The 17155-nt window shown below is 40.5% G+C and overlaps 1 protein-coding gene across 1 annotated transcript in view; it reads right to left on the bottom strand.

Moving 5' to 3' along the window:
• The window catches only part of ST6GALNAC3 (ST6 N-acetylgalactosaminide alpha-2,6-sialyltransferase 3), a 566847-nt gene extending 560349 nt beyond the window's left edge, over window positions 1-6498 (bottom strand). Inside the window, exon 1 of the mRNA XM_057531128.1 lies at window positions 6363-6498. Coding sequence (XP_057387111.1) covers window positions 6363-6380 — 18 coding nt within the window. The 5' untranslated portion in view covers window positions 6381-6498. The remainder of the gene's footprint in view (window positions 1-6362) is intronic.
• Between the last annotated feature and the right edge of the window lie 10657 nt (window positions 6499-17155).

The following is a 17155-nucleotide window of genomic DNA, read 5'->3' as shown; positions in this document are numbered from 1 at the left end:
TCAAAGGGACATGGGGGTTTCTCAGCAAAGAGGGCTGTGGTCATGTGACTTGCCCAGGATCAAAAGGCTGTTAGTGTTAGAGGCAGACTTAGAACCTTCTTATTTCCCCAGTCTCTGTGGCCCCTCTATATCCTCTAGTTCCTCTGTCACAAAGGAAACTCTGAGGAAGGAACAAATAAAAATAACACAGCTAAAAGAGAGCTCCATCAGGAGATTGTTAGGAAGCTGTCTAGACTCAAAAGATGGTGAAATAAACTCAAAGCCCCTATAAACATTCACTGAATTGGCACTGAAGGTAAAATACATACTACAACACTACCCAGAGCCTGGGTCAACCCCACCTTCACCACTTACTAACCATAGGACCTGGAGCAAGTTAGTTAGCTTCTCGGAACCTCAGTATCTTCATTTGTAATAAAAGTTTACATGAGATGATACATGTAAAAGCACTCAGCCCAGGACCCAGCCTGAACACACTAGGTGTTCAATAAAGAACAACTGTTATTGCTGCTGTTGTTCTCAAGTCATCCAAAAAGCAAAGCTTTTACACAAGCAACTCATTCCCCAAAGTGTGCTAATGGAATTTGCAAACGCATCTGCTCAGTCACAATAAGCCTAAAAATTATGCAGGGCAGCTACTGAGACTTCAGCATTCTTTGGGCAGCAGAAAGAAATGTCATAGCAGATTTATTAAACAAAGTGCCTTGTCTATTCTACTTGCAGGGGTTATCGCAGAGTTTCAGGTTTGCAATCTGTGTACCTGTGAAGTTTCTGTGGCTTTCCAGTCTCAGTGAAGCCATATTATTTTCCAATCCTTTGAAACCTCATAGTTTGAGAACCACAAATTGAGATGTGGATGCTGAGGTTTGTTGTTTGTTTTTCGCTTTTGCTTTTTTTGTTTCTATTAACCCAGGGAACCAAAATGATCATGACAAAAGATAAGTCACTCCTATACTTTTCTTCTTTCTTCTTTCCAGTCCAGGTCTCTTTTCTCCCTCCCTCTAGATTTCAAATTGGCTCCAGATTTTATAAGAAGCCCTAACAGATCTAAAAGAAACAAACTGAGAAGGAACTTAAGGAGAAAACTAATTGATAAACTCTAATCTGCTTGCTTATGCTACAGTGAAAACTCCACGCATGTTTAAGAAGAATTAGGCTGCTCCTAGAGGAGACCAGGTTAGACTGTTGTCTATAAGTAGCATCTCAAAAAAAATTAAATCATTTATACATTCAACATTTAGGAAACACTTTACTGTGAGTCAGACTAGCTGCTATGGATATCAAGTTGAATAAAACAAGGCCTTTTCTGCCCCCAAGATTCAATTAGGTAACTACCAACACTGCCACTACTCATATACTCACTAGGTATACCTTTTTTCTCATTGAGTCTGTAATCTTACTTAGGGCAAGAACAGTATTCATTTACATATGCTTAGTAAACACTAGCTGATCGACCTGCTAAAGGCCCCTGTGCTATATGAGTTCATAGTAAAACAAGAGAGTTGAGCTAATTTACAGTACAGGGTAATACTTGCTGCTACAGAGACAAGAACCAAACCATGAAGCCACAGAGGAAGCCTGAGGCAGGGGAAGACTTGACCACAGAAGTGATGCTGAAACAGGAGTTGAAAGATAAGCTGAACTCTCAGTGGAGGAAAAGTGATAGCAGAGGGAATTTCCTGCAGAGAAAACAGCATGTACAATTACAACTAATAGCTAATAATTATCAAGGACTTATTATGTGTCAGGTTCTGTTCTGTAGAAATTAGCTCATTATTCCTCATAGCCTTAAGAAGTAGGCACTATTTTTGCTCCCATTTCACAGATGAGGAAACTGAGGCTTAGAGATTTCACTGCTGGAACAGGTTGGTCTGACATCAAAGACCAGGCTCTCAATCCCTGTGCTATACTACAAAGGCACAGAGCCACGAAAGGAGGTCCTATATCTGCAGACTTTGAATTCATTTAGATAAGTGTCTAGCTCATGAGGAAGGGAGTAGTAGGTGGTGAAGCCAGATATGTGGGCAGGGGCCAGATTCTGAAGGAACTTGAATGCCAAGCTAAATAGCTGGGTTTACCCTGCAGGGCCTGGGGAGCCAAGACAAGCATTTAAGCCTACAAATGGCTTGATCAGCACTGCACTTCTGCACAATAATCTGAGAGTGATGTGGAAGATGGGCAAGATTATAAGGCGCCTGAAGGAAAGGAGGCTATTTCAAAAGACAGACCAAATACTAGGTTCTGGACAAGGCAGAGGTGATAGAGATAGAGAATAACGGGCAGATTTGAGAGATTTCCTGAGACAGAATTGATGCAGTATGGTGAAGGATTAGGTCTGGGGCAGTGGGGGAAAAGTAAATGAGAAGACACCAAGCCCGTAACTTGATATCAACATTCATCAAATTTCCCATCAATCAAGACCAATGTAGGGACTTCCCTGGTGGTCCAGTGGTTAAGACTCCGTGCTTCCACTACAGGGGCACGGGTTTGACCCCTGGTCCAGGAACTAAGGTCCCTCATGCCTTGTGGCACAGACAAAAAAGAAAAAAAAAAAAAAGGATAAATGTCATACGAGGACAGGTGACTGGTAGAGAAGATAACAGTAGCTTAGACATGCACCTACTGTGTTATTGTCTAACTGCTTCAAGTTCCTAAGTATCATCAACCTGGCAAAACCATAATCTTCTCCAAGGCAGAAATAAGTGTCTGTGTCCACATGTTCACTCAGTTTCCATTTCAGTACTGAATCCAAAAAAAAAACCTTAATACAACTCACTAAATATGTGTTAAATATCAAAGGTATACGTGATACTGTTCTCAAAAAAGTACCTGCTGACCAAAGGAAGAAATCATAAAAGAAAATACAAACAGCTTTTATTACCTAAAATACTAAAGTATCTGTAATTTATAAGAGAAGAAAAACAAATGACTTCTATAAATTTAAGCTTTATTTCACTAATAACCAAATAAATACAAATTAAATATCTTTCTCGTCTACCAAATTTCAAAGAGTTTTAAAACACCCCATGGAAAGAGACTGTCCCTTGACTTGATTGTTCACAATGGCACAGCTCCCCAGGAGAGCTGCCTAACCAGGAGCATGGCAAGAAATGAACCTACTAAGACTTGAGGTGGTTTTTTCTGCAGTAAACTAGCCTATCCTAACTAATGTGCAAATATTCCCATTTAATCCCTAGAATAACCCATTGAGGAATGCATGATCATCTCCATTTTAGAAACTGAGGCAGTGAAATCAAGAAACTTGCTTATGGTTACACAATTAGTAAGTGGTGGAGCCATAATTTAAATCCACATATTTCTGGCTTCAAAGCCCATGCAACGTGGAGTAAGTATGTATTCCCCAATTAAAGGATTACCGAGGTAATCATTATTCTGTTATGAGAACCAGCTCTACACATGGGCAGAATGGGCCCTTACCATGCACAATACCTTGAGGGGATATTCTGTATGCCCCAAAAGACCACCATTTGCTGCCATGGTACAGGCTCCTCTTCTTAGCTAGTCAAAGATTCCTATTTAGGGTCACTATTGTTTAGGCAATAATGATACTTTAACCAAACTCTTTGTATCTCGGGATAATACGATCTACCTCAAAAATCTGTTGAGAAGATTAGATTTTGCCCACAGAATAAAGTTGACCCTGACTCAAAAGTTATCCTTCTAAAACACAAGCTTCATCACAGTAAATCATATTCAGTCTTCAAAACACAGCTCCAGTATCATAAGTAGGAACCCTATCCTGATTATCCAATTAGAGGGTTCATTGCTTTCTTCCTCCATGCTTCTGTTATGCCTTCCACAGACCTATTATTCTTCACATTGTAACACATTCATTTACTTTTCTATCCCCCTTACTATACTGTAAGCCAGTGGAGAATGGAGTCAATGGCTTATGCATCTTGTGATACCAACACCAATACGGCAGAAAATATTTCATTAAAAACAACAACAACAGTATATCATTTTACCCTCACAAAACCCTATCAGGCATTCTACAACTTGGGCAAACTGGGTTGCAAGTTGCAGTGACTGTCTAAAATCATATGCAGGAGACCAAGCTTGCACTGAATCCAGGTCTCTGGACTCTCCACTCCACCATGCAGGGCCTTTCAAAGACAAGGGGAAAAGGCCCACCAGAGGCCATCAAGACCATCATTGCACAAAGGTACTTTGTTTCTCAAAGGTGGTAAGGGCTCTGAATGGTATTAGGGCATCTTAGAAAGTCATCACCTGGGAAAGTACAGGGAACAGAGTTAAAATATAAAGAAGATTGGCAGATCTGGGTCTAAGTCCAGGCTCACTCTGTCCTTAACCCTGTTCCCTTGGGCAAATCTCTTAAGCTCGGGAACCTCAGCTTCCTCATCTGTAAAATGAGGTTTTAAACAATGATACTCACCTTACAGGGTTTGATGTAAGACCAAGAGTTATTTTATATGAAACAGGCTGAGGATACAGTAAAGATTAATTAAATTGTAGTTATTATTATATGTGAGGAAAAAATAGCACTTATTGAATGCCTGTGCCACAAAGTATTTTTCATATCTTATATTATTTCATCCCCACAGCAACCCTGTGGAGTATTATAACCCTGAGGTGCTATTACTTTAATCTTATATTGAGGAAACTGAGACTCAGAGACATTTAAGTAGCTTATCCAAGGTCATGCAGGTAGCACTTGGCAGAGCCTGCATTCAGACCAAGGTCTTTCTGAGTCCAAAGCCTTTGCTCTTTGCAGTTTACCTGTCTGCACCCCAGACTAGTTTCAGCGGAGAAAAAATAAGGAGGAATCAGATATGCCCCAAATGTCTGAGGTCAGTGTGAGGGGCTGGAAAGGGAAGGAATGGTTGGATCGGATTCATTTGTAGCTTGGGATGCGTATTAAAAATGTTTGGAACACGTGCAAGATGAGGCAGGGGAGAAATCAAAAGGGAAGAAGACAGCCAACAATAAATGTCACGCTCCTCAACTTCTCTTTCAGTTAATAACACAATAAATAGTAGAGATGACTCATCTTCATATTTCAGTCCTTGGGCTAGGAGTCTCCAAGGTAAAAATCCCATATTGTAATACCAAGGTATTATTTCCTCTTGATCTTGCTACCATTATGTCCCAGAAAATGTTCTGAAACCAAACAAAGGAAGTTCAGAAAAATCACAGGAAATACCTCATCTCCTTTACTCTAAGAAATGGAAACAAACTCTACTAGGTTAGTCTCTTATTTGCATCATTAACACCAAGGCATGTTGGGAGAGGATTCAGGTAACTAATACAGCAGTAGATGGCTTCAAATCATCCTACAGAAAAGTAAATGCTCTTTCACAATAGCACAACCAAAAAACTTGATTTCTGGTGTTTTCCTCTGTCACACACAGCTCTCCCAAACTCGGAACAAATAGGCCTTTATGTTCCCAGTCAAGGCCCAGGAAACTTTCATGCTGTGAATGTTTTTGATTCATGCAGTCAGGTTAGGCATGAGTAGAAACAGTAGTCAGAAAAACAAACAAACAAACAAACAAACTCCCTATGGAATAAAAAGTTCTCAAGTGAGGCACTCGTACCAAGTTCTCCCACCTGATGCCACAAGTCTGTGAACCCAGAAAGATGCTCAGTCCAGGCTAAGAACACACTTGGAGAAAGAAAACTCAACAAAGAAGGGGTGGCTGAGCAGACTCTGATAGGGAGTGAAATAATTTTGTCTGTTTATGAGCAAAAGGAAGGTTTGTCCGTTTAAATTTATAAGCAAAAGGAAGGCTTGAAATTCTCTAGTAATAAATACACCCTCTTGTGAACTTTTCTGAAGTAGAACTAACAGCATATAGAGTTAGCAGATCTCACAGAAAACTCATTCCTAAGGGACTACCTGTAAACTCTGAAGTTTCTATCTTCATAGGATCAAATGTTCGGTAGAACTCCCTCTGCACACTCTCACCCCCATTCAAAGCGCTATACCCCTCAGCACCAATAACCCATGTCCAGCCTTTCCTTTTCTCTGCGTGGCCCCAGAAAGGCCTCAGGCAACAGAGCCGCGGGACTCGCGGGAGCACCCCTCCCCTCCCTGCCATCCCCATTATTCGGCACACAGCCCTGCTCTCCCCTGGAGCCAACAGTCTGCAGCTCCTTCAATGCAGGCGCGAGAAGCAGGAATGGTCGGAAGAGAAGCCGTGCCAGCTGCATGTTTCAGAATCTCCCTCCATATGCATTTGCCAAACGAACAAAAAGAAAATCAACGCCAGGAAAAGACAACTGAGATGAGGATGCCGTGGGACCGCGGCTGGCTCCACGCCTCTTAGCAGCAAGAGGCTGCCCAACCACGCGTCCAAGCCATAGATGCGAGTCGTTACCTTCAGGATGCAGGCCATGGCGCTCCGCCGGCCCTCCTGCCACCGAGCAGCGGGGCGCCCGGGTCAGGGGCAGTCCAGGCGACAGGCTGGAGGCTGGTACCGCTGCAGGACCGCTCCAGCCCACATTCCCGCAGATCCAAATAAGGGGACCGCGGCGAGAGCTGCGCGGGCACAGGCCCCGCCCCCCGAGTCGTGGGCCCGCCCCCGGCCCCGTCCACTGGCTGGCGGCCCGCGGGGCCCCGCCCCCCAGGTCACGTGCCGTCCCGGGCGCCGGCGGCTGCCCCTCGGTGCCTGCTACTTTTTCTCTTCTCTTTTTTTCTCTGTAAACGTTCTGTCGTTCATTGTATATGAAGTCGCTCAACAGCAGGCAGGGATCCGGGTCCCGCTGGGGAGAGAAAGTGGCCTTTTCTTCTCCTCGATTCGGTCTCCCCGGACAGATCAGCGAACTCCTAGCAGACACTTCACACTTTAATTCAGTGGATTTGGAATCACCCCTCCACAGGCTTTGGGTACATCAAAGGATTCTTCAAAAGTAGCAAACAAAATTCTCCCTGAGCTGTTTAAGGAAAGAGCCTTCGCTCTGCTTAAAGACTCTGTGATGGCCTTACCTAAAAATAATTTGCCATTAAAAGGGAGCACAAATACCTATCTCCGAAAGATGCCGTGAGCCGTATACTGTGTATGATATATTTTGTTTGTAAGTACACACACACATATATGTATATGTGTGTGTATATAAAATGCATTGCTCTTTCGTGCTTTAAGCTTATGTTTGTGAAAAAATGTGTGTATACATAAATATACCGTAAATAGCATATATGTGTATATGAAAATATAGTATATTCTCATATATATACATTAATTGTATAATCAATATATAAATTATGTGTGTGTGTATGTGTGCGCGGGCGGCCGCGCACATGCACAGGACTTAGCTCTTTCCTGCGACAAGTTTAGAATTTGATGAATTTTGTTGCAACTTCAGTAACAAGGTTAGATCTACACATTCCTATTAGGACTGGAAACCCAGAGAGACCATTTTTCACCATCCAACCTGAACTCTCTGATGCTAAAACAAAGGGTGATACAGCAGGTGCACCTAGGAAGCAGGTGGCCTGGGAGAAGACATGTTGTGGGTCCTCTCCACCTCTCCTCAGCAAACCCTCTTTCCTTGTCGAGTGAAAATCAACAAGGAAAGCCCAATTCCCCAGCAAGAACTGACTAAGAGAAGCAGAATTATTTCTATAACGAAAGTAACATCACACACATAGCAGAAAAAGGGAGAGACCGTCTGTCCTGTGTACATACACAGATCTCCACCACTTGGTCTGTCAGAGAAATCTAAAAACCAGGCCCAAAATATTTACCCAAGAGGTTTCGCTTGCTGGAAGCCCAGTCTAGTTTGCCTCCGTGGAGTCAGGAAAAGCACTGCGGGCTGCCGGTGGTGGCTGTGACGTCATGAGATTGGCTCACAAATCGCAAAGCAGAAACCTCGGCTTTCAAGAGATCTGGTGTTTTCTTGATGAGAATACGCAGAATCCTGGGAGAGCAGGAGGAACCTCGGGAAAGGGTGGAGGCTGAGCTGTGGAGGAATTGCCTGCTCCCAAGGGAAACTCCTCTGTTCAGTCTCGCTGAGGGACCACACTCTGCTCTCCCACTCCTTCCTCCAGTCCCTCCATCTGCTTCAGAGATCTACTGTATTTTCAGGAAGAACTCCTTGATCATGACTGCATATTTCAAACCACTACTTTAGCTCAGTCTCTAGTGGGTCAGGAAAACCCAGTGTTTCATCCATTTATGAATTCAATAAACCTTTGTTGAGCTGCTGAATAAATCTTTTTTTGAGCTACCACTAACTGGAGGAGGAAACCTTTATGGAAGTACTACAAGACCTATCGGAGATGAGAGAATGATTTCCGTGGTCTCTAACATCATTTGAGGTTCAGCCAAGTGGGAAAGATGAGAGATACATGATAAAATAACGTGGTAAGGTCCTTAACCAAAGTGGAAGCAAAGCTCTAAGGAAAGAAGGACTGAGCCTGACAGGGTGGCAGGTGGGAAGGGCAAGGGTGAGCAGAGCTCTCTTTCTCCATCCAGAAAGTCTGCAGGTCTGGGAGACAACACGGCAGACTGCAGCGAGCAACCCCGCTGAGCACTTTCTTGCTGGGTGACCTTGATCAATCTTCTTAACCTCTCTTTAATCCTTAGTTTATTTAATAATATATAATTCCTTGTGAGAATTAAATAAGATAATACTTGTAAATCCACTTACCTCAATCTCTGGCACTATGAACATTCTCAAAATGGTAGCTCTTTTTCCTAACGGTGGCGGGGCTGGGGGGATGTTCACTAAAGGTAGCTTGTAGGAGAGTATGAATAGGATGATTGCCATTCTCCTCGGGTGTCTCAGAAAAATAAACACTGAGGAGGCAAACATTTAGCATCTTGTGACTTGGGCATACCACAGGGAGGGTTTCACTAGCTCTCTTAGTCTTGAGTATGGATCTCTCAATTAAACTCCCACCCACCCATGTCCACACTTCCCAAAATGTTATTCTTTTATTAGCATCCATAAATTATAACTAAATATAGACAGGAATAGTCATATTTTATAACAACCTACAAACAAACTCAATCAATTCTAGAATAAATCTGGACCAGAAGTTTTACAGAACAATATTGATCATTTTCAGCTGGACAGCAGTTGGATGGGGAAGAGCAGTTAGATGGTAATAAAAGCACGTTCTGAACCTATTAAGGGATGAAGGTGCAGCTAGATGTGCAGGTGGGTGGGGGCTGGGAGGAGGGTATGGCCAGGATTTTGTTTGTTTGTTTTAAAACTGACCAAACTACAGGAATAGCTTAGTCCAGCCCAGAGATGTAGTATAATTTTCCAAGTCTCAAGTTATGTGACTTACAGCCAAAAGCCTGTTTCCAAAAATAATAATAACAAAACGGAGGCACCCTGCAATTATATGCAGTATCCCATTTGATCCTCACAACATCTATATGAATGTTGTCATTCTCAGCTGGTAAGGGGGGGGAACAGAGATTTGAACCCAGATAGTTGGACTTCTGCATCTGCCATCATAACTGCTACACTCGGCTGCCAAGTAGGTGAGGAGCCTAATCTCTACCATTTGACACCATTCAAATTTAGTCTATTGTCTTAGTTTTTAAAAAATATTATTTATTTATTTATTTATTTATTTGTCTGCATTGGGTCTTAGTTGCGGCATGAGGGATCTTTAGTTGCGGCATGCGAACTCTTAGTTGCAGCATGTGGGATCTAGTTCCCTAACCTGGGATCGAACCCAGGCCCCCTGCACTGGGAGCATGGAGTCTTAGCCACTGGACCACCAGGGAAGTCCCCTATTGTCTTAGATTCGATAGTCAGAAAACGTAGGGTAAGAATACATCCTCCCTAGGATACATCCTAGGATACAAAACCTAGAGCAAGTAGGTAAGTCTGTGGAAAATAGATACAGTCTATCTTTTTGAGTGTACAGGATAGGTACACTCACTTGTATCTATAAACCCTAAGATCTTGGGTCCTACTTTAACAGAGACACTGCACATCCCATCCAGGTCTCCTATAAAACCAAGCTGTTACCACCTTCTGTCCATGAGAATTATCTCCAACCAAAGACTCTCACTGCTGTATCTCGAGTATGACATGGGTGGGGCCTGCCATGTAGTGGCCTGCCAGCCCTTGCTTCCCTTCAAGGTAAGATCCTTGGGGACTGGCCCTATCGCTGCCTTAGCCTCCTGAGGGCTCTTCTTGACGCTAGTTGGTCCGTCTTCCTTTTCCTCGCCAGCCTTTCACCAGTGAGATCTTGACATGCCTTAAGGCTGAGACCTCATGAGTTATGACAAGTTATGGGCTAAAATGTCCTATTTAAATTCAGTTTTGCTTCATTGTAAACAGTCCCATTACCAAGTAATTCTCTGAGTTAAATAGTTTCCCGATAGAACTAGAATTAAAATGCAGACTCCCATAACTTTTCCAGTTTCATCTTGCACACATATTAATTTAATATATTTGTATTCAACACAGAGACATTTATTAAGGTTTTAATTGGATCTCAGTTTTTCCCATCTAAAAATTTTAAATGAATTCCAGATATCATAAAACTCTCCTTGTCATCCACTACATAAATTATGCTTCTATAGGAGACTGGGACTGGAAGATGCATTATACAACGTTAGGGGAAAGTCATTTTTCTACATTCTGAGCCAGGATACGAAATGGTTTTCTTCTAGAAACACTTGCGCTGTTACAATTTTTACCTAGGAACTTTTTCATATCCTAAAGCAAATGTCTATCTGTCCACGTCCATGTGTGTATCTGTATCTGTATAAGTGTCCAAGTATCCTGTAGCTGTGCCCTTCTAGGTGGATATTTATGAGAATATATTGACATGTGAGTTAAGCTTTATTTCCCTCCATATAGGGTAGAAGATCATTCCAAAATGTCATCCATTTGGCATTCCCAAGACTTGAGCTTACTGCTTTTTCAAAGCTTTACACAGTTCTCATCCAGAATTCATCATTATCCCTGACTATACTGATACTTATCTGGGATTAACTCCAAAACAAGTTATGCAGTTTGATTTTAAGTTGCATTTTTAAACTATTGTATATTTTCTCATTTTCTCTTAATGTTCTCCCTTAGCTTCATCTCAGCTCTACTCTTTCTATTGAAAGTTCCCATCATTTCTCAAAAAAATTCTTTGCAAATGAACCAAAAAATTTTTTAAAAGATACCTGTTTTTAAATAAAAGAGAAAAATCTGAAATTAATGTTTTTACCTAATTTGTATTACCTAGAAGAATGTAGGTTTTAGCCAGACTTGGTTTCATTAAAGAATTCCCCCTAAGATTTTTTAAAAACGTAATCAAATGAAAGCAAACATGGCTGGAAGCACTGGCATGTCATTTGAATTTGGTTTGTATTGGATTTCTCCAAGGCTATCGAAGTCTCCACTATTAATTGAGTCTGATATTTCTTAACCACATTTCCCAGAGTTTGTTTTCTTTTTATTGTGATGTTCTTCCCATGTGTGTTTCTCTACACTCTTCTTAGATTTCACCCCTTAGTGAGGCTTGGTGACATGCTGCCTTAAAATATTAGAGAGGAAATTTGGTATCTGAAGTGTATCCATGGTGGATCTGATGGGAACACCCACAGGAGGGGTTTAACACTTGGCCTCCTTCTGCAGTGTGTCTTTGCCTGAACCATTTTTTCTCTAACTATCTGGCTCTAGAGAGAGCTAGGGTTTTTTGCCGATTCTTTCTGTCAATACAAACCCTCACTTTTTGTATCTATATCCGAGCTATGCAGGAAAAGTAGAAGGCAAATTATGTCGTGCAATCCAAAGAAGAAAGGTTCAGGGAGTAGTCAACTAAATATGCTCTTAGAAAAGCCCCAAAATACAAGGTATTGTTTCATGTCCAACAATGTCAAAATCAGTGAGAGCTGCTCATAGCACACCTGTGTGAGGTTAGGATGGACAACCTCAGAGAGTCAAGGTACATTTCCTATGCTGAAATGTCATTCATTCTTTTGAAGAGCAACAAATATAAAGTAACAGTGCGATTAGGAATCTAAAATTTGTTGTTCATTTGTTTTGATTTAACAAATATTTGTAGGCACAGGTGATGTGTTTAGGAAGCAGAGGCAGTTTGGCTTCCTCCTATATTCAAAACCTGTAGGGGTTCCTTTTCATCTCCAGAGCTGGGTGTATTATAGGCCTTCCAACATTCCTTTCCATTATTGCCCTTTATCTCTTACATCAGGAGTCAGCAAACTTTGTTAGTAATGATCTATATAGTGAATATTTTAGACTTTGAGGCCATTTGTTCTCTGTTACAACTACTCAACTCTGCCACTGTAGCACAAAAACAGTCATAGACATAAACAAATGGAGAGTGGCTGTGTGCCAATAAAACTTTATTGATGAACGCTGAAGTTTAAATTTCATATAATTTTCAGTGTTATGAAATATTATTCTTATTTGATTTTTTTTCAGCCATCTAAAAATGTACAATCCGTTCTTGATTCTGCATGTATGTAAAGCAGTCTCCAGGCCAGATTTAGCCCAAAACTGGTTTGCCAACCCCATCTCTTAATCTTTGCACCCTTCATTCAGCCAGATTTCACCATCCTTCAAGGCTGAATCAAATCTCATTTGGCCTTGGATGCCTTTTTGGACCACCCTAGTCTATTGTAGTTTCCCCTACTTGAATTCCAGCAATTACTGTTTGCAAAAATCTTTGGTGGTTAACCACATCCTGTCTAGTGGCATTTCTTCTAACATTAACTTGTCCTATTACCTGAATCTTTATTTTGACTTTTATTTTTGGCCTTACTTCCCAAATAGATCACAAGTTTCCTGGCTTATTTTTTTTTTCTTTGCATCCTTCACCTCTCTATGCCCAAGCAAGGAAACACAGCAACTCTGAAGAGATAACTAAGAATGCCAAGTGAGAAAGTGTTAGCAGCAGCAAATCTATAAAATTGAAAATCAGACTGTCCTACCATTTTGGATACTACTCAAAGATTTGAGAAGAGAATTTGCATGTATTAGTAATCCCACCACCACACATGATATTCTCAGATCATCTTATATTTCTCTATAAGGCATATATCAGATCATCTTAGTCTTATTTATTTTTTAATCAACAGAGTGATTACTTGATTTAGATGGATTTTGCAGTCCATGTTTAATGACAAGAGTGGCCTGTAATTACCCCTGTGGGTGTTTTCAGTTGATTAAGAAGTCAGTGATGGTTTTCTTCTACATGAAAACTGCCTTATTTCCATCATGATATTTTTTCTAAAAAATCACTACGTACAGTATTTTTTAATCAGTCACAGTGCATTATGTTTATCCAATATTTATTCTCATTAAAAAATGACTTGGGACTTACGCTATTATTTTGTTCAGTTCATTCCACTTTGTTTTATCTTTATTTTTATTAAAATGAAATGAATAGGATCTTATAAATAAATTTGTTTTGTCGAATAGATGAAGAGACCTGGATTTTCAAAGATATCAAGTATTTAAATAACTGAGTTTGCGTTTTTACTGACACTCTTGTAATTAAGAAATAGTAAGAAGTTACATTCTAAATAATGGCGTAGTACAAATAAGATTAGTCTTCCCTTCCAAGTGGTGAATTCAGCAGTATTTAGAATAAGTATGGCATGATTAGAACACTGGGAAACTGCCATTTCCTTTATCTCTTATCAGCTTACATTTTAAATGAGTTACAGTTTTCTCCATTTTTGAATTGTAATAAAAATTTGCCATTTAAAAATAGGTGAAAATTATTAAACCACCTCTCTCCTGATAAACTAGCCTCTCTGTATTTTCAACAAAAGTATATCTATTAGCACAGCCATTGGATGAACCCAAAATTTTAAAAACAAACTACATTTGTCTAAACATACAAAAATGTTTCATACCTATGTCCTGCTCTTTTCTTTGACCTGTTTTCTTTTCACTATTTTTGGTATTCCCATCACCCCATTTTACCTCTTCCTTCTTTTACAACATCCTCTACCCTTTCATCCCTGGGAGTTTTTTCAGTTTAAATTTAACAAGAAAATTAAAAACCAAGGGAGATATTTCACCTTGAGAAAGTACTAGTTTGGCTCAAGTACTTGTCTGAATAAAATGCAAATACTCAAAGTAATTGACAAGATTTGTGAAGGGCCTGAGATTTTACCCTACATGCAAACTAAGAAATTATCTGTACATGCTTGTGGCTCTTGGCTAAAGCCCAAGATCCTGGGACCAGAGATATAGGACTATAATTTACAGGCATAGGGCACTTAACACTCACAGCAATTACCCCAGGCAGAGTATCGGCATCTGCACCCATTCCCCAAACTCCAATTCTCACAACATAACTTGAAAACCACATACCTGCACCCACTGTGGGTTGCATTTAGTAGAAGAACCCTGAGTCTAGGGAACTCAAATTTTTATAATGGGCAATAAGCATGCTGGGCTTTTGCTCCTGAGGAGAATTCTCTCTCTTCCAAGACTGGTAACTCTACAAACATCCTTGAAAAGATAATCCAGAACAAAGGCAAGATATACACAAACTTAAAAGACCAAATTGAGAATTGTCTCCTACTAGTAATCACATTCACTGTACATGTCATTATGAATTTTGTCTGATTTGGTACTCTGTACCTGTCTTCAACAAATTTAGGCAACTGGAAAAGCATATGAGGTATTCAGTGGTATTTGTTGAATGAATGTGAGCTGCCTCAAGTAACTTTTTAGGAAGCAGAGTTTGTAAAAATCATAATGATATTAACTAATTCTAAAGTATACACAGGTTCATGGGACTTCCCTGGTGGCACAGTGGTTAAGACTCCACGCTCCCAAGGCAGGGGGCCGAGGTTCGATCCCTGGTCAGGGAACTAGATCCCACATGCATGCCACAACTAAGAGCTTGCATGTCACAACTAAGGAGGCCGCAAGCCACAACTAAGACCTGGTACAACCAAATAAATAAATAAACAAATAAATAAAAAATAAAGTAAACACAGGTTCAAAATATTTATTTCTCCTCCAGCCCCAGACACCATATTCCATCAAGACACTGTATGCTTTAAAATGGAATATTTACCCACTGACTTCAAAAATATCTTATTTTATTTTCTTTCTGTTTCTTCCGCTACACACACACACACACGCACACACACACACACTTTCTGTTTTTCTTTTGAACAGAGATTACATACAATGTCATTAAAGCTTTAGCTATGACGAGAATGGTGGCTGCATTACTGTTGAGTAACTGATGCTCTGTTAAACATTCAAGGTGCTCACATAACTAAATAAGGGTTTTCCCCTTTAAACTACACTTCTTTTTTTTTTTTCTTTCTTATTTTCAGCAAACCCAAATATTGCTAAGCCCAGGAAGGAATTAGAGAAAATAAGTATAGTCGGGCCCTTTATTTGCAGAATTGCTCTATCTATTTTTGAATGACATGAAGCAGTGTCTACTGCACAAATGTTAATAAGGTCTTAAGTGCACATCTGAATTAACCCTCTGTTTTCAAGCAAGATTGTGCTAACTTAGTCCATCTCAGAAAGGAGAGAACCCATCATATTTGAAAAGGAAATTTTACAACATTCTTTAGGGACATTCAGCTCCAGTACTTCTAATCTTTCCCAAATCCTCCTTCATGTGAAAACTGACATTTCCCTTGCAACAAATTAACGTCATTACATACAACTCTGACCTCCCCATCTCTTTTTAGTCCCACATTCCACTTGTATTCTCTGCACTCCAGTGTCCGTGTGCATCTGCATGTCCAGAACACTGGCCCTGAAATGTGTGTCTGGCAGTGGAGCCTCTGATGAGACATAAAATAAACACTTTCCATTTCCCTTCAATGGTAAACTTCCTCCTCTTCTCAGGCGTCTCTTGTCTGCAGTCGGGGCATGGGAGTGACATCACTGAACTTGTCATGTGTGGTGTACTGTGGGGTCAGCTGAAGGCTAATTTCTAGGAAGCACGCCTACTCAGAAGACAAACCAGTGCTGGCATTGAGCAGGGGCACTCAGCAAAATGATGCATTTGAGAAGGCATTTCCGCAGGGTGCACAGTGCCAGAGACCTTGTGCACCAACCCAGCCATGCTAACAATCAGCACACTCGTGTCCTTCAGGGACACTTCAAGTGGCTTCTTTATGGATTTAGGAAAAGCAAAATAATGAGATTTAGCCAAGAGTTCATCATGAATGAAACTGAAGACATGTTGTCAAATGAAATACTTCTGGAGTCCTGCAGAGCTTTCTTTTAGCTCTGCACCTCAGGGTAGACATACCCAGTTATCATTTTTGTTCAGGATGTTTCAAAGCTAAAACCCAAGCTGACCTTAGCAATAAGCAATGCTCCTTCTCCTAATTCAAAATCTGTGTGTTGGGGGAGGGGAAAGACAGGTAAGAATGATATATAGAAGAATAAAAACACGAACACAAAATGATATCTCTCCAAAGCCACCACCAAGTCTAAGCATGAGATAATACATAAGGATAATCTAGTAAATGACTTTATCCAGCTCTATGCAGTTTTTAATCTCACCCCTCATTCCCCACTTCTCTTTCTACCTCTGCATTTTTTTCACAACTCATTCCTCCAGCTGGATGGTCTTCCCTTTTCCTCTTCAGCAGTCAAAATTCAACTCATCTTTAAATACCCCATTCAAAAGCTACCATCTAGATGATGACCATCCTAATAGGAAATATTTATTCAACAAATTCATTTGCGTTGGACATGGAGCCCTGAACAAGGCAAACACAGTTCCTGGCCTTATAGTACCTGCAGCATTCAATTCCTCTCCTTAACTCCTATGGACTTTACTGTAATTCTGACTCATGGTAATTGGGATATTCTTCACTGTATTGTGAGCTTTGTTCTATTGTGAGTTTGCTGATGGATCTCTTTGATAGGCCTTTTTAGAGATTTTGCCATCCTTATAGACCCTGAGAAGGATGTCAGGCCACAGAGCACATTTCCAGACATATAAAACTTAATTACCTCCATGGTAGAATAGAGCCAAGTAAGTAAAACTGCGATTTCAGTAAAAATGATCTAAGACTTACATAGAGAACTCTTTTGCCTCAATTCTTATGGTCAAAAAATGTTTCTGAATGTGCTTGTCCACTTTATAAGAGGAATATTGCAAACAGAATTAATATTTCTTTAAAGGCTGATTTTTTTCAGGGTCACTCTTAGCAATAATAGTTTTCCCTAAGCAGAACTA

The sequence above is a fragment of the Balaenoptera acutorostrata genome, chromosome 1 (assembly GCF_949987535.1).
Source record: "Balaenoptera acutorostrata chromosome 1, mBalAcu1.1, whole genome shotgun sequence".
NCBI lineage: Eukaryota > Metazoa > Chordata > Mammalia > Artiodactyla > Balaenopteridae > Balaenoptera > Balaenoptera acutorostrata.
This window is presented reverse-complemented; position numbering and strand designations above follow the sequence as displayed.